At 39.0% G+C, this 23,051-nt stretch overlaps 1 protein-coding gene across 4 annotated transcripts in view; it reads right to left on the reverse strand.

Annotated features, from left to right (window-relative positions):
* The window catches only part of LOC128666745 (zinc finger protein 615), a 195,172-nt gene that overhangs the window by 167,191 nt on the left and 4,930 nt on the right, over positions 1–23,051 (reverse strand). For all 4 annotated transcript variants that reach the window (XM_053721505.1, XM_053721504.1, XM_053721506.1 and 1 more), the window contains exon 2: positions 20,937–21,059. In XM_053721505.1, coding sequence (XP_053577480.1) covers positions 20,937–21,017 — 81 coding nt within the window. In that variant the 5' untranslated portion in view covers positions 21,018–21,059. The remainder of the gene's footprint in view (positions 1–20,936; positions 21,060–23,051) is intronic.

Here is a 23,051-nt window from a genome sequence, read left to right on the forward strand (position 1 = left end):
TTCCCCCTCGTCAGATTCCTCTGGTGATAATTTTTTTAAAGACAGAATATGATCTTTATTTCTTAAAGTGAAATCAGTACATTTGGTACACATTCTAAGAGGGGGTTCCACCATGGCTTCTAAACATAATGAACAAGGAGTTTCCTCTATGTCAGACATGTTTAAACAGACTAGCAATGAGACCAGCAAGCTTGGAAAACACTTTAAATCAAGTTAACAAGCAAAAAATAAAAACGGTACTGTGTCTTTAAGAGAAACAAATTTTGTCAGAATTTGAAAAACAGTGAAAAAAAGCAGTTAAACAAACAAAATTTTTACAGAGTGTATAATAAGCTAACAGAGCATTGCACCCACTTGCAAATGGATGATTAACCCCTTAGTTTCAAAACCGGATCAAAAAAACGATAGACGTTTTTTTAACAGTCACAACAAACTGCCACAGCTCAGCTGTGGCCCTACCTTCCCAAACAAACGACTTTGGAAAGCCTAAGAGCCCTTTAGAGAGGTCCTAAAGCATTCAGAGGACTCCTGGAGGAAGCTGGATGTCTCAGTCTGTAAAAGTTACTGCGCAATAAAGCGCTAAATTAGGCCCCTCCCACTCATGTTAAAACAGTGGAAAGCCTCAGGAAAATGTTTCTAGGCAAATTTAAGCCAGCCATGTGGAAAAAAACTAGGCCCCAATAAAGTTTTATCACCAAAGCATATATAAAAACGCTTAAACATTACCAGCAAACGTTTTATATTGCAAATCTATAAGAGTATTACCTCTGAAAGTAAGCATGATACCAGTCGCTATTAAATCACTGTATTCAGGCTTACCTTACATAAATCTGGTATCAGCAGCATTTTCTAGCATTTACATCTCTAGAAACATTTTTTAACTGCACATACCTCATAGCAGGATAACCTGCACGCCATTCCCCAGCTGAAGTTACCTCTCTCTTCAGTTATTTGTGAGAACAGCAATGGATCTTAGTTACAACCTGCTAAGATCATAGAAATCACAGGCAGATTCTTCTTCTATTTTCTGCCTGGGACAAAATAGTACAACTCCGGTACCATTTAAAAATAACAAACTTTTGATTGAAGAAAAAAACAACTACGTTTCACCACTTCTCTCTTACTACCTCCATGCTTGTCGAGAGTTGCAAAAGAATTACTGGATATGGCAGTTAGGGGAGGAGCTATATAGCAGCTCTGCTGTGGGTGATCCTCTTGCAACTTCCTGTTGGGAAGGAGAATATCCCACAAGTAATGGATGATCCGTGGACTGGATACACCTTACAAGAGAAAAGGGCACTTACCTTAGAGCAGAGCTTTACAAACTTTTCATGTTGGCGACACACTTTTTAGACCTACATCATTTTGCGACACAGGAATTCAGTTGTACTGGCAAACAGGAGGTTAAACTAACTTGTTTTAAGAGATACAGACACAAAAATTATATAATAACGAAATGTATTTACAAGTAACAGTAAGTATGTGCAAGAATTAAATAAAAGTTTATCACCAATAGCTACTTACTATTTTAATGGGCTGTATGAGGTTGATGGGATGAACACAGTTTCTGAATATTTGGTGGAATATTAGATAAAGACACTCGCATTTCATCATCAAGCATTTTTTAGCTTCCACTTCCTATCCATATATCAAGAACGGGAACAGCAATGCACTACTAGCAGCTAGCTGGGGAAAAAAAAACAACACTGACTTCAGCTCAGCGTTTAAGCTGCTGCCCTCAGAGCTCTGCAAGTCCGACTGACTACTGCCCGCGCTGCAAACACATTGCTGTCCCACTCACTGACTACACGTGCAGTCACAAGCCGATTGAGGAGACTACACATGCAGTCACAAGCCGATTGAGGAGACCACACATGCAGTCACGAGACGATTGAGGAGATCACACGTGCAGTCACAAGCCAATGTGCCGCCGAAAGGAATAGTTTCAGTTCCCACTGAGCTGCACCAATAGGTTAAGATGATCTGTGACCCAATAGCTATCAATCACATGTCAACCATGTGATATGCGTAGCAAACGGAAAGTCGGAAACCAAAAAAAATAAAAAATTTGTACTGAAGCAGGGACAGCAGGGACACACCTACACATGGCAGCCGACACACAGTTTGGAAAGCACTGTCTTAGAGCCTGTGCTGTTGGGCAGACACGGCATCTCCAGGTCTGAAACCTTCATCCAGACATCTAACAGGGATCTGAAGTAGAAGGAAAGCAGCGTAAGCTTAAGGGGACAGTTTACTAAAAACATTTCTCCCCTTTATTTGTTCCCAATGATCCACTTTACCTTCTGGAGTGTATTAAATTGTTTCCAAGTATTTCCATTAACCATCTATTGGCATTTGAATTAGTTTATTTATCCTGTGGTATCCCCACCCATCCTGAAAGTTTTTGGCCTTGAGGCCAAACTGTGTTAACACAGCCAATAGAAGAAATTACACTCCCAATGGGTTATAGAAGAGATAAGGTAATAGAATGTTATTTCCATTGCTCTCTCCAAGTATTGGCGATTGGTTTATGGACAGATATAAAATATAGACACATGTATATGTACACAATGTGATACAGTAAAGAGATCTGATTATACCTACAGATATAATATAAAGACACAGGTATATGTACACAATGTGATAAATTAATGAGATCTGATTATACCTACAGATATAAGATACAGACACATGTATATGTACACAGTGTGATACAGTAATGAGATCTGATTATTCCTACAGATATAAGATACAGACACATGTATATGTACACAGTGTGATACAGTAATAAGATCTGATTATACCTACAGATATAAGATAGACACATGTATATGTACACAATGTGATATAGTAATGAGATCTGATTATATCTACAAATATAAGATACAGACACATGTATATGTACACAATGTGATACAGTAAAGAGATCTGATTATACCTACAGATATAATATAAAGACACAGGTATATGTACACAATGTGATACAGTAATGAGGTCTGATTATACCTACAGATATAAGATAAAGACACATGTATATTTACACAGTGTGATACAGTAATGAGATCTGATTATATCTACAGATATAAGGTACAGACACATGTATATGTACACAATGTGATACAGTAGTGTGATCTGATTATACCTACAGATATAAGATAAAGACACATGTATATGTACACAGTGTGATACAGTAATGAGATCTGATTATACCTACAGATATAAGATACAGACACAGGTATATGTACACAATGTGATAAAGTAATGAAATCTGATTGTACCTACAGATATAAGATACAGACACAGGTATATGTACACAATGTGATACAGTAAAGAGATCTGATTATACCTACAGATATAAGATAAAGACACATGTATATGTACACAGTGTGATACAGTAATGAGATCTGATTATACATACAGATATAAGATACAGACACAGGTTTATGTACACAATGTGATAAAGTAATGAAATCTGATTGTACCTACAGATATAAGATACAGACACATGTATATGTACACAATGTGATACAGTAATGAGATCTGATTGTACCTACAGATATAATCTAAAGACACAGGTATATGTACACAATGTGATACAGTAAAGAGATCTGATTATACCTACAGATATAATATAAAGACACAGGTATATGTACACAGTGTGATACAGTAATGAGATCTGATTATTCCTACAGATATAAGATAAAGACACATGTATATGTACACAGTGTGATACAGTAATGAGATCTGATTATACCTACAGATATAAGATAGAGACATATGTATATGTACACAGTGTGATACAGTAATGAGATCTGATTATACCTACAGATATAAGATACAGGCACATGTATATGTACACAATGTGATAAAGTAATGAGATCTGATTATACCTACAGACATAAGATAAAGACACATGTATATGTACACAGTGTGATACAGTAATGAGATCGGATTATACCTACAGATATAATATAAAGACACATGTATATGTACACAATGTGATAAAGTAATGAGATCTAATTATACCTACAGATATAAAATATAGACACATGTATATGTACACAGTGTGATACAGTAATGAGATCTGATTATACATACAGATATAAGATACAGACACATGTATATGTACACAGTGTGATACAGTAATGAGATCTGATTATACCTACAGATATAAGATACATGTATATGTACGCAATGTGATAATGTAATGAGATCTGATTATACCTACAGTTATAAGATAAAGACACATGTATATGTACACAATGTGATACAGTAATGAGATCTGATTATACCTACAAGCTCAACCTATTTTATTAGATTGTGGCTTCAAAACACAAAATCAGCTATTTCATATACACAAATAAGCCTTAAAAAAAGCAAATCTCATACATTTTATACTTTTCCGCTCTAAGTAAGTAAGTAATTGGAAACACATTAAGGGAAAACAGAATTTATGCTTACCTGATAAATTTCTCTCTCTTGTGATGTACCGAGTCCACGGATTCATCCATTCTTGTGGGATATTCTCCTTCCCTACAGGAAGTGGCAGAGAGAGCACCCACAGCAGAGCTGTCTATATAGCTCCTCCCTAAGCTCCACCCCACAGTCATTCGACCGAAGGCTAGGAAGAAAAAGGAGAAACTATAGGGTGCAGTGGTGACTGAAGTTTTTTAAATAAAAATATACTACCTGTCTTAAATAGACAGGGCGGGCCGTGGACTCGATACATCACAAGAGAAAGAAATTTATCAGGTAAGCATAAATTCTGTTTTCTCTTGTAAGATGTATCGAGTCCACGGATTCATCCATACTTGTGGGATACCAATACCAAAGCTTTAGGACACAGATGAAGGGAGGGACAAGACAGGTTCCTTAAACGGAAGAAGAAGCAAAAGAATCGAATTTGGAAAATTTGGAAAAAGTATGAAGCGAAGACCAAGTCGCCGCCTTACAAATCTGTTCAACAGAAGCCTCATTTTTAAAAGCCCATGTAGAAGCCACTGCTCTAGTAGAATGAGTAGCAATTCTTTCAGGAGGCTGCTGGCCAGCAGTCTCATAAGCAATACGGATGATGCTTTTCAGCCAAAAAGAAAGAGAGGTAGCCGTAGCCTTTTGACCTCTCCGCTTACCAGAATAGACAACAAACAATGAAGATGTTTGACGGAAATCTTTGGTTGCTTGTAAGTAGAACTTTAAAGCACAAACCACATCAAGATTTTGCAACAGACGTTCCTTCTTTGAACAAGGATTAGGACACAGCTAAGGAACAACAATTTCCTGATTGATATTCCTATTAGAAACAACCTTAGGAAGAAATCCAGGTTTGGTACGTAAAACCACCTTATCTGTATGGAAAATAAGATAAGGTGAGTCACACTGTAAAGCAGATAACTCAGAAACTCTTCGAGCCGAAGAGATAACTACTAAAAACAAAACTTTCCAAGATAGAAGCTTAATATCTATGGAATGCATAGGTTCAAACGGAACCCCTTGAAGAGCTTTAAGAACCAAGTTTAGGCTCCATGGCGGAGCAACAGGTTTAAATACAGGCTTGATCCTGACCAAGGCCTGACTAAACACTTGAACGTCTGGGACATCTGCCAAACGTTTGTGTAAAAGAATAGACAAAGCAGATATTTGTCCCTTTAAGGAACTAGCTGATAATCCCTTCTCCAATCCTTCTTGGAGAAAGGACAAAATTCTAGGAATCCTAATCTTACTCCATGAGTAACCCTTGGATTCAAACCAACAAAGATATTTGCGCCAAATCTTATGATAGATTTTCCTGGTGACAGGCTTTCTAGCCTGAATCAGGGTATCAATGACCGACTCAGAGAAACCACGCTTTGATAGAATCAGGCGTTCAATCTCCAAGCAGTCAGACGCAGAGAAATTAGATTTGGATGCTTGAACGGACCTTGGATTAGAACGTCCTGCCTCATTGGCAGAGTCCACGGTGGAACAGATGACACGTCCACCAGGTCTGCATACCAAGTCCTGCGTGGCCATGCAGGCGCTATCAGAATCACCGAAGCTCTCTCCTGCTTGATTCTGGCAACCTGACTTGGGAGGAGAGGAAACGGTGGAAATACATAAGCCAGATTGAAGGACCAGGGCACTGCTAGAGCATCTATCAGTACCGCCTGGGGATCCCGGGACCTGTAACGCGGAAGTTTGGCGTTCTGTCGGGATGCCATCAGATCCAATTCTGGTGTGCCCCATATCTGAGTCAGCTGGGCAAATACCTCCGGATGGAGCTCCCACTCCCCCGGATGAAAAGTCTGACGACTTAGGAAATCCGCCTCCCAGTTCTCTACCCCTGGGATATGGATTGCTGAGAGATGGCAAGAGTGATCCTCCGCCCATGGGATAATTTTGGTTACCTCCATCATCGCTAGAGAACTCCGTGTTCCTCCTTGATGATTGATATAGGCTACAGTCGTGATGTTGTCCGACTGAAATCTGATGAATTTGGCCACAGCTAGCTGAGGCCACGCCTGAAGCGCATTGAATATCGCTTTCAGTACTAGAATGTTTATCAGGAGAAGAGATTCCTCCCGAGACCATAAGCCCTGTGCTTTCAGGGATTTCCAGACTGCACCCCAGCCTAGCAGGCTGGCATCTGTCGTTACTATGAGCCACTCTGGCCAGCGGAAACATATTCCCTGAGACAGGTGGTCCTGAGACAACCACCAGAGAAGAGAATCTATGGTCTCTTGGTCCAGATGCAGTTGAGGAGATAAATCTGCATAATCCCCATTCCAATGTTTGAGCATGCATAGTTGCAGTGGTCTGAGGTGTAGGAGGGCATAAGGAACTATGTCCATTGCCACTACCATAAGTCCGATTACCTCCATACACTGAGCCACTGATGGCCGAGGAATGGAATGAAGAGCTCGGCAAGTGATTAAAAGTTTTTATTTTCTGACCTCCGTCAGAAATATTTTCATTTCTACCGAGTCTATCAGAGTCCCTAGGAAGGAAACTCTTGTGAGAGGGACGAGAGAACTCTTTTTTATGTTCACCTTCCACCCGTGAGATCTCAGAAAAGCCAACACGATGTCCGTGTGAGACTTGGCTAGCTGGAAAGTCGACGCCTGAATTAAGAGGTTGTCTAGATAAGGCGCCACTGCTATACCCCGCGGTCTTAGAACCGCCAAAAGGGACCCTAGCACCTTTGTGAAAATTCTGGGAGCCGTGGCCAACCTGAAGGGAAGGGCCACAAATTGGTAATGCCTGTCCAGAAAGGCGAATCTGAGGAATTGATGATGATCTCTGTGAATAGGGATGTGTAGATACGCATCCTTTAAGTCCACGGTAGTCATATATTGACCCTCCTAGATCAGAGGAAGAATAGTCTGAATAGTCTCCATCTTGAAAGATGGTACTCTGAGGAATTTGTTTAGAATTTTGAGATTCAAGATTGGTCTGAAAGTTCGCTCTTTTTGGGAACCACAAACAGGTTTGAGTAAAACCCTAGCCCTTGTTCCGCTTTTGGAACTGGGCGAATCACTCCCATGGTATGTAGGTCTTCTACACAGCGTAAGAACGCCTCTCTCTTTGTCTGGTTTGCAGACAATTGAGAAATGTGAAATTTCCCCCTTGGGCAGAGTCTTTGAAGTCCAGAAGATATCCTTGGGACACAATTTCTAAAGTCCAGGAATCGTGAACATCTCTTGCCCAAGCCTGAGCACAATGAGAGAGAGAGAGAGAGTCTGCCCCCTACTAGATCCGGTCCCGGATCGGGAGCTACCCCTTCATGCTGTCTTAGAGGCAGCAGCAGGCTTCTTGGCTTGTTTACCTTTGTTCCAAGCCTGGTTAGGTCTCCAGACTGACTTGGATTGGACAGAATTCCTCTCTTCCTTTGCTGCAGGGGAAGCTGAAGCGGGACCACCGTTGAAGAAAATTATTTTGTTTGGTCCTCATCTTATTTGTTTTATCCTGAGGGAGGGCATGGCCTTTCCCTCCAGTGATGTCTGAAATAATTTCTTTCAGTGCAGGCCCGAATAGGGTCTTTCCTTTGAAAGGGATGTTCAACAATTTAGATTTTGATGACACATCAGCAGACCAGGACTTAAGCCATAACGCCCTGATTGCTAAAATGGCAAAACCTGAATTCTTTGCCGCTAATTTAGCCATTTGGAAAGCGGCATCTGTAATGAAAGAATTAGCCAACTTAAGGGCCTTAATTCTATCCATAATATCCTCTAATGGAGTCTCCACCTGGAGAGCCTCTTCTAGAGCCTCAAACCAGAATGCAGCTGCAGTAGTTACAGGAAAAATGCATGCAATAGGTTGAAGAAGAAAACCTTGATGAAAAAATGTTTTCTTTAGGAGACCCTCTAATTTTTTATCCATAGGATCTTTGAAAGCACAACTGTCTTCGATAGGTATAGTTGTACGCTTAGCAATAGTAGAAATAGCTCCCTCCACCTTAGGAACAGTCTGCCACGAGTCCTGTATGGTGTCAGATATGGGAAACATTTTCTTAAAAACAGGAGGGGGAGCGAACGGAATACCTGGTCTATCCCACTCCTTAGTAACAATAGTCACAATCCTCTTAGGGACTGGAAAAACATCAGTGTAAACAGGAACCTCTAAGTATCTGTCCATTTTACACAATTTCTCTGGGACCACTATAGGGTCACAATCGTCTAGAGTAGCTAATACCTCCTTGAGCAATAAGCGGAGGTGTTCAAGCTTAAATTTAAAGGCTGTCGTATTTCCTGAATCAGAAATCTCTCCCTCAGATAACAAATCCCTTACCCCTACTTCAGAACATTGTGAGGGTATATTGGATACGGTTACTAAAGCGTCAGAATGCTCAGCATTTGTTCTTAACCCAGAGCTGTCACGCTTTCCTTGAAAACCAGGCAGTTTAGAGAAAACCTCTGTGAGGGTTTTATTCATAACTGTGGCCATGTCTTGTAAAGTAAATGAATTAGACGCACTAGAGGTACTTGGCGTCACTTGTGCGCTTCTGCGGGCGTTACTGGTCGTGACACTTGGGGAGAGCTAGATGCTAAACCCTCATTTCCTCTAACTGAGAATCATCTATTGCAATATTTTTAAGTGCTAAAATATGCTCTTTATAATTTATAAAAAATTTGTGAAAATAGGAAAGGTGATCCCTAGAGTGTGCTGTAAGCCTATCGTACCCCTTGGCAAAATAAATGGTGCAGTCAATATGAGGTATTAACCCTGGGGACACACGAAAAAGGTGGGGAGGGCATCTGGTGTGCTCTACTTCACGTTAGAGACACTGTACAGCCTTAGTTTGGCCAGGCTGACTTGATCCTGAATCTGAGTTGTGTAAAGTTGGTACACAATATGAGCAAGTTTGTACCAAATTCTATTTCCTTAGGTCAGGTCTCAAGGAATATCAGCACATAAGGGAACATGGAACTAAATAAGGCAAATGGTAAGCAAGATCCGCTCTATAAAACAGCCTTGATGCAAAGGAGGGCAAAACTTTCAATCCCACTCAATAACTCTTCATCCGGCAAACAAATAGTGTAGCAAAAAAGCAGTACTCACAGATGTAGATCCTTGCTGCGCTGGGCTGTTGATGAATCCACACTGAAGGGAGCGGCATATGCGGCGGTCCTGGGCAAAAACCTCTCTTCTCAGGTATTCACAAATCGTCTGTGTGCCTGTTCGTCGATACGCCCACGCTCCCTGTGGCTTACCATAGGCCGTTGTCCACGTATCCGGTCATGTGACACGCACTCCTGTGCTCACACCCCCACCTCCTATTGGTTATCGGGTCCCCTGGGAGAATGCTCCGGCACTTGTAGATTCCTTAGGTAAACAACCGGCAAAGTAGAAAAAATTAAAAAAAAGGAGCAGGAATCCAGTGCTATAATTTAAAAGTCCATCTGCTTTATTAATCCATAAATTAAAATCGCCAGTATAGCAAAAACTGGCTTGACATAGAAGACATTGTGAAAACAAGAGCAATCAGTCCCTGCTTGTAACTGGCTTACGCGTTTCGGCCGTAGCCTTACTCTTAGCCTAATTAAAACCCTAGCACAGCTGTGCTTTTAAAAAGTGACTGGCATAACGTGATTGGTTAAAACAAATGGGGCAGGTCTGATTGTACTTTAAGAAGCAAATCTTATTTATATCATAATTAAATATATGTAGTTATATATTCATGCCACATAACAGATCATAAAATAATCCCAGTCAAGGTGTTTTGCTTGTTGACGGTTTTGCATAAACACCATGATATAAATAACCCTCATATACACAATGAGCATAGAGAATCAATAAGCGCTAAATCTTACACTTTCTAGTAGTATATGGTATACTTATAAACTGATCTGAACTAGTTATGTAAAGACTTATGCACAAAACCTATTACAGTGCTTAGATACCCTAAAAAGATTTCTAGTTAAGAAGTGTAAAATCTGTAATGTATTCAGACTGACTATTAGTCAAAGGATGGACTAATAAAAGGTGTATCACTCCCTAAATGAGTGTCCAGCAGATTAAACTAAACTATGTTCTTAATACAAATTAAGTATCTTAGTCAAATGCCTGCACTGAATAAAGAGAAAACTAGCATCAATCAATTAATAAGTGCATAGGTAAAGCATACTAAATGAGCTGATTATTACCATGTCTGATTGGTCGAATATTTAAGCTAGTAAAACTATAAGTAAATATATATAGGTAAGTGCATAGGTAGAGTGTACCCTATGAGCTGAGTGTCACTGTATTCATATAAACAGGGTGCTTGAGCTAGTGTGAATGTATAAGTGTAAATATAATGGAGTGGAGTATATTAAAATTGATTGAATATAATATGATATTCCACATAAATGTAGAGATATCACTCCCAAAAATTAATTAGGTCATATTGGGAATTTAATCCACCTGGAAACCTTGTTTCCAGGTGGAAGATCCAAAACATTTATCTTTTATAGAGGAGATTCTCTCTGTCTCCCCCTCTCTTAGGGGTGAGCACCTGTTCAATTGCTTTCCACTTGAAAAAGGACAGATCTTTTTGGTGTTTGATTGAAAAGTGATTCACAATGGGTGTAGTAGCTCTGCCGATGGAAATAGTGCTAAAATGCTCTCTGATGCGCGATCTGATATCTCTGGTGGTGAGACCTATGTATTGCACCCTACACTGGGTGCATTCTATCATGTATATCACGTATGTGGAGGAGCAATTTAGACACCGTTCTATTTCAAAAGTTTTTCCATTTGAGCTTGAGGCAAAGGTAGATGATATATCCACATGGTCACAGGGTTTGCATTTCCTGTGGCCACATCTGAACATTCCTCTATGTGTTAGCCATGAACTCATGGTTGTTCTGTCACTTTTAAGCTGAGAGGGGGAGACCTTATTCCCTATTGTGCTGGCTCTTCTGTAAGAGCATCTCAGGCCATCGTCGACACGGTCTACCAATTTGTCATCAGCTTGCAACATACCAAAATGCTTGCGGACAATGCCACATATTTGTTTGTATTGCGAGCTGTAATTGGTAACAAAGGTGACACCTTTGTGGGGGACGGAATCTATCTTTCTTCGATTTTTCCCCCCCATGAGGAGTAAAGTCTTCCTATCCATGCACTCCACTTCTTTAAGTGCTTTGTCTATGACATTCTTTTTGTAGCCACGCTGTTTAAAGCGGTCTATCATGGCTTTTGATTGATCCCTGAAGATACCATCATCTGAACAATTTCTTTTTAGACGAATGAGTTGTCCCTTAGCAATAGCATAAGGGACATGGGGTGGGTGCCAGCTCTTGCCATGAAGCAAGGTGTTACCAGAAATAGGTTTCCTATACATCCAGCTATAGGAAACACCCAAGGTGTTACCAGAAATAGGTTTCCTATAGCTGGATGTATAGGAAACCTATTTCTGGTAACACCTTGCTTCATGGCAAGAGCTGCCACCCACCCCATGTCCCTTATGCTATTGCTAAGGGACAACTCATTCGTCTAAAAAGAAATTGTTCAGATGATGGTATCTTCAGGGATCAATCAAAAGCCATGATAGACCGCTTTAAACAGCGTGGCTACAAAAAGAGTGACATAGACAAAGCACTTAAAGAAGTGGAGTGCATGGATAGGAAGACTTTACTCCTCATGGGGGGGAAAAAAATCGAAGAAAGATAGATTCCGTCCCCCACAAAGGTGTCACCTTTGTTACCAATTACAGCTCGCAATACAAACAAATATGTGGCATTGTCCGCAAGCATTTTGGTATGTTGCGAGCTGATGACAAATTGGTAGACAGTGTCGACGATGGCCTGAGATGCTCTTACAGAAGAGCCAGCACAATAGGGAATACGGTCTCCCCCTCTCAGCTTAAAAGTGACAGAACAACCATGAGTTCATGGCTAACACATAGAGGAATGTTCAGATGTGGCCACAGGAAATGCAAACCCTGTGACCATGTGGATATATCATCTACCTTTGCCTCAAGCTCAAAATTGCTCCTCCACATACGTGATATACATGATAGAATGCACCCAGTGTAGGGTGCAATACATAGGTCTCACCACCAGAGATATCAGATCGCGCATCAGAGAGCATTTTAGAACTATTTCCATCGGCAGAACTACTACACCCATTGTGAATCACTTTTCAATCAAACACCAAAAAGATCTGTCCTTTTTCAAGTGGAAAGCAATTGAACAGGTGCTCACCCCTAAGAGAGGGGGAGACAGAGAGAATCTCCTCTATAAAAGAGAAATGTTTTGGATCTTCCACCTGGAAACAAGGTTTCCAGGTGGATTAAATTCCCAATATGACCTAATTAATTATTGGGAGTGATATCTCTACATTTATGTGGAATATTATATTATATTCAATCCATTTTAATATACTCCACTCCATTATATTTACACGTATACATTCACACTAGCTCAAGCACCCTGTTTATATGAATACAGTGACACTCAGCTCATAGGATACACTCTACCTATGCACTTACCTATATATATATATTTACTTATAGTTTTACTAGCTTAAATATTCGACCAATCAGAGATGGTAATAATCAGCTCATTTATTATGCTTTACCTATGCACTTATTAATTGATTGATGCTAGTTTTCTCTTTATTCAGTGGGTCCTGATAATATTCATCCAAGGGTTTTAAAAGAACTTCGTTCAGTGCTAACTGTCCCATTAACTGATCTGTTTAATCAGTCACTATTAACAGGAGCTGTCCCAGATGATTGGAGAATAGCAAATGTAATACCTCTTCATAAAAAGGGCAGTAGAGAAGAATCTGGCAACTACAGGCCAGTTAGTTTAACTTCAGTAGTAGGGAAATTAATGGAAAGCCTCTTAAAGGAAAGAATTATGACTTACATAAAGACAAACAATTTAGAGGACCAAAATCAGCATGGTTTTACTTCAGGGAGATCATGTCAGACTAATCTAATTGACTTCTTTGATTATGTAACAAAAGTATTAGACAAGGGAGGAGCAGTTGATGTAGCATATCTAGATTTCAGCAAAGCATTTGACACCGTCCCACACAATAAACTTATTCACAAACTATATCTCCTTGGTCTAGATTCAAAAATTGTGAACTGGGTGGAATGCTGGCTTAAGGACAGAAAACAAAGTGTCTTAGTAAATGGAGTTCATTCAGCAGAGGTGGCTGTTACTAGTGGTGTTCCTCAGGGGTCAGTTCTGGGGCCTGTTTTGTTTAACATATTTATCTGCGATATCAGCAAAGGGCTACAGGGGAAAGTATGTCTCTTTGCAGATGATACAAAAATTTGCAACAGAGTGGATGTTCCAGGGGGGGTAGACAAAATGAGAAGTGATATACAACAATTGGAGGATTGGACAAACGACTGGGATCTAAAGTTTAACACAGCAAAGTGTAAAATAATGCATTTAGGGAAGAAAAATCCAAATGTTAATTACAGACTCAATGACACTTTACTGACTGTTACAGACGAGGAACAGGACTTGGGAATTATTATTTCAGATGATTTAAAACTTAGTAAACAATGTAGTAAGGCAGCGAGTAAGGCTAGCAGAATGCTTGGATGTATTGGTAGAGGTATTTGCAGCAGAAATAGTAAGGTTCTTATGCCACTTTATAGATCATTAGTTAGGCCTCATCTTGAGTATTGTGTGCAGTTCTGGAGGCCATATCTTCAGAAGGATATTAACAAACTTGAATCTGTGCAAAGGAGGGCTACCAAAATGGTACATGGTCTAAAAAATAAAACTTACCAGGATAGGCTCAATGACCTAAATATGTATAGCTTAGAGGAGAGAAGGGAAAGAGGTGATATGATAGCAACTTTCAAGTACATTAAAGGGTTTAGTAAAACTGAGGCTGTGGGTATTTTACATAAAATGGAAAATTCAAGAACAAGGGGTCATGAGCTCAAGCTAAAGGGTAGAAGATTCAGGAGTAATTTGAGGAAGCACTTCTTTACAGAAAGAGTGATTGATTTATGGAATAAACTTCCTCAAGAGGTAGTAGCAACAAACACTGTGGGGGACTTTAAAAATGCATGGGACAAGCATAGGGCTATCCTACGAACTAGATAAGTTTATACTGTTAGGTAAGGTGGGGCAGACTTGCTGGGCCTATGGCTCTTATCTGCCGTCAATATCTATGTTTCTATGTTTATTCAGTGCAGGCATTTGACTAAGATACTTAATTTGTATTAAGAACATAGTTTAGTTTAATCTGCTGGACACTCATTTAGGGAGTGATACACCTTTATTAGTCCATCCTTTGACTAATAGTCAGTCTGAATACATTACAGATTTTACACTTCTTAACTAGAAATCTTTTTAGGGTATCTAAGCACTGTAATAGGTTTTGTGCATAAGTCTTTACATAACTAGTTCAGATCAGTTTATAAGTATACCATATACTACTAGAAAGAGTAAGATTTAACGCTTATTGATTCTCTATGCTCATTGTGTATATGAGGTTTATTTATATCATGGTGTTTATGCAAAACCGTCAACAAGCAAAACACCTTGACTGGGATTATTTTATGATCTGTTATGTGGCATGAATATATAACTACATATATTTAATTATGATATAAATAAGATTTGCTTCTTAAAGTACAATCAGACCTGCCCCATTTGTTTTAACCAATCACGTTATGCCAGTCACTGTTTAAAAGTACAGCTGTGCTAGGGTTTTAATTAGGCTAAGAGTAAGGCTACGGCCGAAACGCGTAAGCCAGTTACAAGCAGGGACTGATTGCTCTTGTTTTCACAATGTCTTCTATGTCAAGCCAGTTTTTGCTATACTGGCGATTTTAATTTATGGATTAATAAAGCATATGGACTTTTAAATTATAGCACTGGATTCCTGCTCCTTTTTTCAATCTTTATAATTTATAGACATATTAGTGCAAGTGGGACACATTCTAAGAGGGGGTTCCACAATGGCTTCTAAACACATAGAACAAAGATTCTCCTTGGTGTCAGACATGTTAAACAGGCTAGTAATGTAACAAGCAAGCTTGGAAAACACTTTAATCAAAGTAAATAACACTTTAAACAAAAACGGTACTGTGCCTTTAAGAGAAAAAAAGCTGCACAAACTCTGCAAAACAGTGTAAAAAAGCAGTAAACACAACAAAATTTTTACAGTAGCATCATAAAGCCTTAGTAACTTTGCACCACTATGCAAATAAACAATTAACCCCTTAATGTAAAAACCGGATTGAAAAAACTTTGAAACCGGTAAAATAACGTTCAGCACCTTGCCACAGCTCTGCTGAGGCGCCTACTTGCCCTTTAGGAACGATTTGTGGGGGGAAAAAAACTCTTTACAGCCCTCAAATACACCAGGAATCTCTGGAGAAGTAGCTGGATGCTTCTGAGGTAAATAAACTGTGCAACTGAAAATAGGGCCCTCCCACCTCACTCGAAGTTATGGGGCCTAAAAAACACCACAGAGTGTTTCTTAAACTAGCCATGTGGGTTAATAACCCTTAAACAAGCCACAATGGCCCCTTAAAGTCCCTCAAAAAACGTTTTATTTGTAATTAAACCAAAACGTTTTTTCCCATCAGTGTCACCATGTCAAGGTATTTGAAATATTATTAAATAATATATAGAAGTATATTTATCTTTATTTAATAAATCTGTGGATGTGCACATGGTCTGTAGAACAAAGGATTATTTCTAAGAGATCTCCCACACTCATTGTTAAAGTTATGCTAAACACACAGGGGGGGGACAATGGAACATGAGGCCCATACCAAATTTGCTATAATCAACTTACAGTTTGAGACAGGATGAGTCATAAAAGGCAAATTAAGAGGATAGATTGTCAGATAGGTGACACCACACAAAATATATGGAGACGAAATGTCTGAAATACCCTTTTGGAACTGATCAAAATCATAGGGAAACAGCTTTTATGCACATAGGTGTCAATTATCCCTAAACATCAAATACACATCTGCACTGTTAGCTAAACAGAAAATATGTTGTATTAAGACTTTCACAACTACTCGTGGATTGACCCCATGTGGGGCAGTGAAGGCCTTGGGAAACAAAAGACAGATGCTGAGGTGTGACTCTGAAGCTCATTAAAGCAGATAGCAAATAAACATTTTTTTTTCTCTCTGTTTGAATGCATACCCCAGAATGTATTAAATATAGAAATTTGGGAAATTGTCTAATTCTCAATTATTACATGGGTATTTGCTAAGCTGGGAGGTAACTGTTTTAGTCAGTCAAAAATGTTTAAATAACCCCTGTACTGTTTATATTTTTCAGGCATATAATCTCAGATCTGCATGAAGAAGGTTGATACATCCTGGGCTTATTAGAAACATAAAATATGGCATATTCTTGTTGGAATACAATACAATACTGAATTCAAAATAGGCTATTATGTATATATAAATGCCAGGATACTGATAAAATTGTAATGCATTTTAAGCTAATAATTAGCAGTATTAAATTGCCTTAATATAATAAAATGTTAATAATATAACATATTTGGTATTAGAATAATCAGAAAAAATAACCTAATATTAACCATCTGTAATTGGGGTTATATATGATTAATGCAGAGAGTGTAATCTGATTAAATAACCATTTTATAAAAATAATTAAGTTGTTTAAAAATGTTAAGAAATGATATTGCTATGTCTATTCTTAATGCTGCCACCCGGTGTTGCCATGAGAGAACTACAGCCAGAAAGCCTTTTGGCGGTTAAAGATATTCCAATTATCCAATAGCAGGGACAAGGTTTCGAAGGGCCACCCATATTTCACACCTATGATTACACTATAAGGTTGTATGCAGGAGTATAGAGGAACACTGGCTGCTGAGTTTTGTAACTGACTGAAACTGTTTGCGTGGGACACAGTCAAACTATAAAAACAAAGTGGGCCATACTTCTACTCTTCCATTGCAATTACACTTATTTTATATGAGGTAGGAAAAGTCTTGAAGCTGAACATCATTTTGGTAAAGTATAAGAAAAGGGCTGCTAATTACATGTGATATTTTAAAGTCACTGCAGTTTAAAGTACAGTTAAAAGATTTAAAGAAGCAGTGTGTTTTTCAAATTAGCATTTCACAGCATATATATTGTTTAAATCTGTATCTGATTTGTTAAGTAACTCATCTGTGCAAGTTCTGATATTGTAAGTTAATTATTGTACAGTATTAGGATAAATTGCAGTTAAATAGCAGAATATATATATATATCCTATTGTTTAAGAGCACAGTTTAGAATTGTATTGCTTGGATGTTAAAGGTTATTTATAAATAAGGCTGGTTTTTAATATAAGCGTGTATGAATTTTGCATAGCATATTTAAATAGTTTTCAAACGCATATAATATTATTTCATTTTCTTTTATTGCAAATATATTTCAATATGTTTATGGATATTAACTAAATAAAAGAATTCAGATATTTATATTAATTATATGGTCTAGTAGGTGCATGTTGATTAAGGGTTAATAATTTTTAAGGAAAATTATTATTTGTATTGTGATTATAACCCTACCATAAGCTGATACATTATTTGGATAGCAACACTAAGATTTTCATAAATATACTGACAACCAGTAACTATGAGCCCTTTATGCAAGCTTGGATTCCTCTTTTACTGAATACAGCTTACCTTTCCCTCATGGGGATATTGCCAGCCTTTTCTAGAAATAACACAGTCTGTCTAGAAAAAAAATAGACTGAACATAACTTAATACAGTTTAGTCTGCAAACTGTTCCCCCAACTGAAGTTTTCCTGTACTCTTCAGCCCTTGTGAGAACAGCAGTGGATCTTAGTTACAAAATGCTAAGATCATCATCCTCCTTGCAGAAATCTTCATCCCTTTTCTGCCAGAGAGTAAATAGTACACACCGGTACCATTTAAAATAAACTTTTGCTTGAGAAAAAAAAAACTTAACATTTTTGTCACCACACTCACTTTGCCCTTCCTAGCAGTTAAGCAGGCAGAGAGAATGACTGGGGGTGGAGCTAAGGGGGAAGCTATATAGACAGCTCTGCTGTGGGTGCTCTCTCTGCCACTTCCTGTAGGGAAGGAGAATATCCCACAAGTATGGATGAATCTGTGGACACATCTTACAAGAGAAAAACAATTTTATAGTATACTGTCCCTTTAACACTGGTTGCCAGGTGGGGGTGTTAGCACAAATTGCTAGAAGGAGGACAGAGAAGGTCCCTGCGACACCCAACAGCTACCAATTCTCTTACTAAGAGGTTTACATGGACACCGCATTAACCCCAGTCCTATCTTGTAGGGAAGATACCCATTAAAGGACTAATTTTCTTCAGAGCACCCATCTTCACCTCCTCCTAGTTACAGAGGCAAAGAATGACTGGGGGAGTATGGGTAGTGGGAGGATTCTTAAAGGATTACTAACTTTAAGTTTTGCTATTCAAATTGGAACAAAGATTTAGCATTGCAATTATCTAAACAATGTAGTGTACCTTTTTTGTTTCAGTAATGAAGCTCCCTTTATCAGTAAAGTAATGATTTATTTTATCCTCATTACATCACGTAATCTAGCCCTCAAAATGTGGTCTAACATCCTTGCCAATCGGATGGCAAGTATGTGAATAAAATTAAAATACATTATCGTCATTCCACGCATGCGCAATAGGATCAGGTTAGTCTTGCATGCGCATATAGCGGCACAGAAGCCGACATGACCGGCAATAGACTCAATAAAACGCATGCGATGAGGTTGCACTAACTCGGATTGAGTCTTGCAGTCGCCATCATCCAACTGCAGTTGTCAGCCCGGATTGAAAATCTGTAACGGCGGACAACTCAGTGGGTTTGGAAATATTTAAATTTTCGAAAATAGATATTAAATACGTATTAAATACGATACGTATTTAATACATGAGACACATTGAAAAAGGCTTTATTTATTTATATAGTTAAACTATTATAATATCATGATTCTATTTTTTACTACAGTGTCCCTTTAAGCTCTGGCTGTGGTGTTCTTTGCCTCCTCCTGGTGGCCAGGAGATACATTTCCCAACAGTAATTGAATGGACTCTCCATGCCATTGGAAAGAAAATGACTGATCTATGGAAAAAAAATGCTGTCCTGATGCATAAAACTGTACTTTTGTAAATAATAGTTAAACTGCAGCCCCTCTATCAGTCACATATTGACATCAGATCAGACCCCTGGCCCTGTAGCCCTTCTATCAGTCACATACACACATCAGATCAGACCCCAGGCCCTGCAGTCCCTCTCCCAGTCACATACAAACATCAGATTACACTTCTGACCCTGCAGCCCCTCTGCCATTCACATACCCACAGCAGATTACACCCCTGGCCCTGCAGCCCCTCTGCCATTCACATACAGAGATCAGATCAGACCCCTGGCCCTGAAGCTCCTCTGTCAGTCACATACACACATCAGATCAAATTCTTGAAACTGCAGTCCCTCTGTCAGTCATATACTGACATTAGATCAGACCCCTGGTCCTGCAGCCCCTTTGTCAGTCACATACAGACATCAGATCAGACCCCTGGTCCTGCAGCCCCTCTGTTAGTCACATACAGACATCAGATCAGACCCCTGGTCCTGCAGCCCCTCTGTCAGTTACATACTCACATCAGATCAGACCCCTGGTCCTGCAACCCCTCTGTCAGTCACACACACACACATCAGATCAGACCCCTGGTCCTGCAGCCCCTCTGTCAGTTACATACTCACATCAGATCAGACCCCTGGTCCTGCAGCCCCTTTGTCAGTCACATACACACATCAGATCAGACCCCTGGTCCTGCAGCCCCTTTGTCAGTCACATACACACATCAGATCAGACCCCTGGTCCTGCAGCCCCTCTGTCAGTCACAAGCACACATCAGATCAGACCCCTAGTCCTGCAGCCCCTTTGTCAGTCACATACACACATCAGATCAGACCCCTAGTCCTGCAGCCCCTCTGTCAGTCACATACACACATCAGATCAGACCCCTGGTCCTGCAGCCCCTTTGTCAGTCACATACACAGATCAAATCAGACCCCTGGTCTTGCAGCCCCTTTGTCAGTCACATACTCATATCAGATCAGACCCCTGGTCCTGCAGCCCCTCTGTCAGTTACATACACACATCAGATCACACCCCCGGTCCTGCAGCCCCTTTGTCAGTCACATACACACATCAGATCAGACCCCTAGTACTGCAGCCTCTCTATCAGTCACACACCCAGAGCAGATCACACTCCTGGTTCTGTAGCCCCTCTAAGTCACATACCCACAGCAAATTAGACATAAATGACAGAGGGGTTGCAGGACAAAAGGTCTGAACTGATGTGGGTATGTGACTAAGGGGCGGCAAGGCCAGTAGTCTCATTATTTAATGCCTTCCTTATCTTTTCATGTCCGTCTCCATCCATCATTAGCGGTACGACAACCTGAAGTGACATCGCAATGGACATCAGCCAGTGGCTCTCACCTCCCCAGTCAGTAGGTAGACAAACCCCAGGGCGTGATTAAGGAACTGCTCCGCCATCCGCAGCTTGTTCGTGTCCTTCATGTTAAATACAAGCGATTTCCACCCACGTTATAAATATGAGAACTATGGGGAAAAGGAAGGGGTGAGACACTTATCTGGATTTGCATACGGTCAAAATGATCATGTTCTAAAATTACACCCAGTTACTGCAAACTCTCTCTTTCACATACTTATGTATATAAATATGACATACATATACTAATATATATATAATATATAACACACAGTTATGTATATAAATATAATTACAGACATATACTAATATATATATTATTATTATTATTATCATCAGGTATTTGTAGAGCGGCAACAGATTCCACAGCGCTGTAAACATAGTTAATATATAGGATAGCTTTTGTAGGGATCAAGTGGGTAGAGGGCCCTGCCGAGAGTTTCACTGTTGTAGTCGGCTCTTATGAAGGCGATCTGCAAACAGCTGGGCTCATAGGCTTAGATTGTAAGGGGTTCAAGGGGAAAGCAATGGAGTTAGGAAAGGTTAGTGTTGGTTGTAAGCATCCCTGAATAGTAGAGTTTTTAGGGAGCGCTTGAAGCTGTTAAAACTAGGGGAGAGTTTTATGGAGTGAGGCAGGGAATTCAACAAGATGGAGGCCAGTCTGGAGAAGTCCTGTAGACGGGAATGTGAGGAAGTAACAAGAGAGGAGGAGAGGAGGATCTGAGTTGATCGAAGGGGACGGGAGGGAGAGTATCTAGAGACAAGTTCTGAAATGTAGGGGGGAGCAGTGCAGTTGAGAGCTTTGTATGTCAGAGTGAGGATTTTGTGTTTAATCCTAGAGGCAAGAGGAAGCCAGTGAAGGGATTGGCAAAGAGGTGTAGCAGATGAAGAGCAACGAGTAAGGAAGATTAGCCTGGCAGAGGCATTCATAATGGATTGTAAAGGAGCTATGTGGCAGCTAAGTAGACCAGAGAGGACGGAGTTGCAGTAGTCGAGGCGGGAAAGGATGAGAGAATGGATTAAAATATAATATATAAAACACAGTTATGTATATAAATATAATTACAGACATATACTAATATATATAACATATCAGTGTGAAAGATAGTCGCACCACTGTATTGCCAAAAAGTTCACAAATATATTGAGCCAATTTCCAAAAAATCAACAACGTTTCGGACACAAGTCCTTAGTCATGTATGGTTAGACAAACACTAACTCCATCCTTAAATACGTGTACAAACCCCACCTTAGAAGCTAATTAAATCACCTGTATAAAATATATATTACACCTTTACATAATACTACCACCTAGTGGTCATTTACCGAAATACATCACCTGTATATAATATATCGAACACCTTTGCATAATACTACCACCTATACCACCAATATTAATATTAACACTTTATTGGTAAATTAACCTTCGAACAGTGCGCCCTAATACCACTCTTTTCATCTACACATTTTTTCTTTCAAATAGAAATAGGACGGTGCTGGGTGGGACCTAACATTTGCCCTTATTTCAGGTACACAGGCAGCAAGTTCATTCACTAACTAATAAACTACTGATCTTGGGGGGTACACCTAGCGCTGATATTACCAAGTTCTCTCTAAATAAAAATGTTTATATATATATATAAAATATATAACACACACAGTTATGTATATAAATATAATTACATACATACACTAATATATATAATATATAACACACACTTATGTATATAAATATAATTACAGACATATACTAATATATACATAATATATAACACAGACTTCTGTATATAAATATAATTACAGACATATACTAATATATATAATATATAACACATACTTCTGTATATAAATATAATTACATACATATACTAATATATATAATATATAACACACAGTTATGTATATAAATATAATTACATACATATACTAATATATATAATATATAACACACAATTCTGTATATAAATATAATTACATACATATACTAATATATACATAATATATAACACATACTTCTGTATATAAATATAATTTCAGACATATACTAATATATACATAATATATAACACATACTTCTGTATATAAATATAATTACATACATA

The sequence above is a fragment of the Bombina bombina genome, chromosome 7, assembly GCF_027579735.1.
Source record: "Bombina bombina isolate aBomBom1 chromosome 7, aBomBom1.pri, whole genome shotgun sequence".
Classification (NCBI taxonomy): Eukaryota; Metazoa; Chordata; class Amphibia; order Anura; family Bombinatoridae; genus Bombina; species Bombina bombina.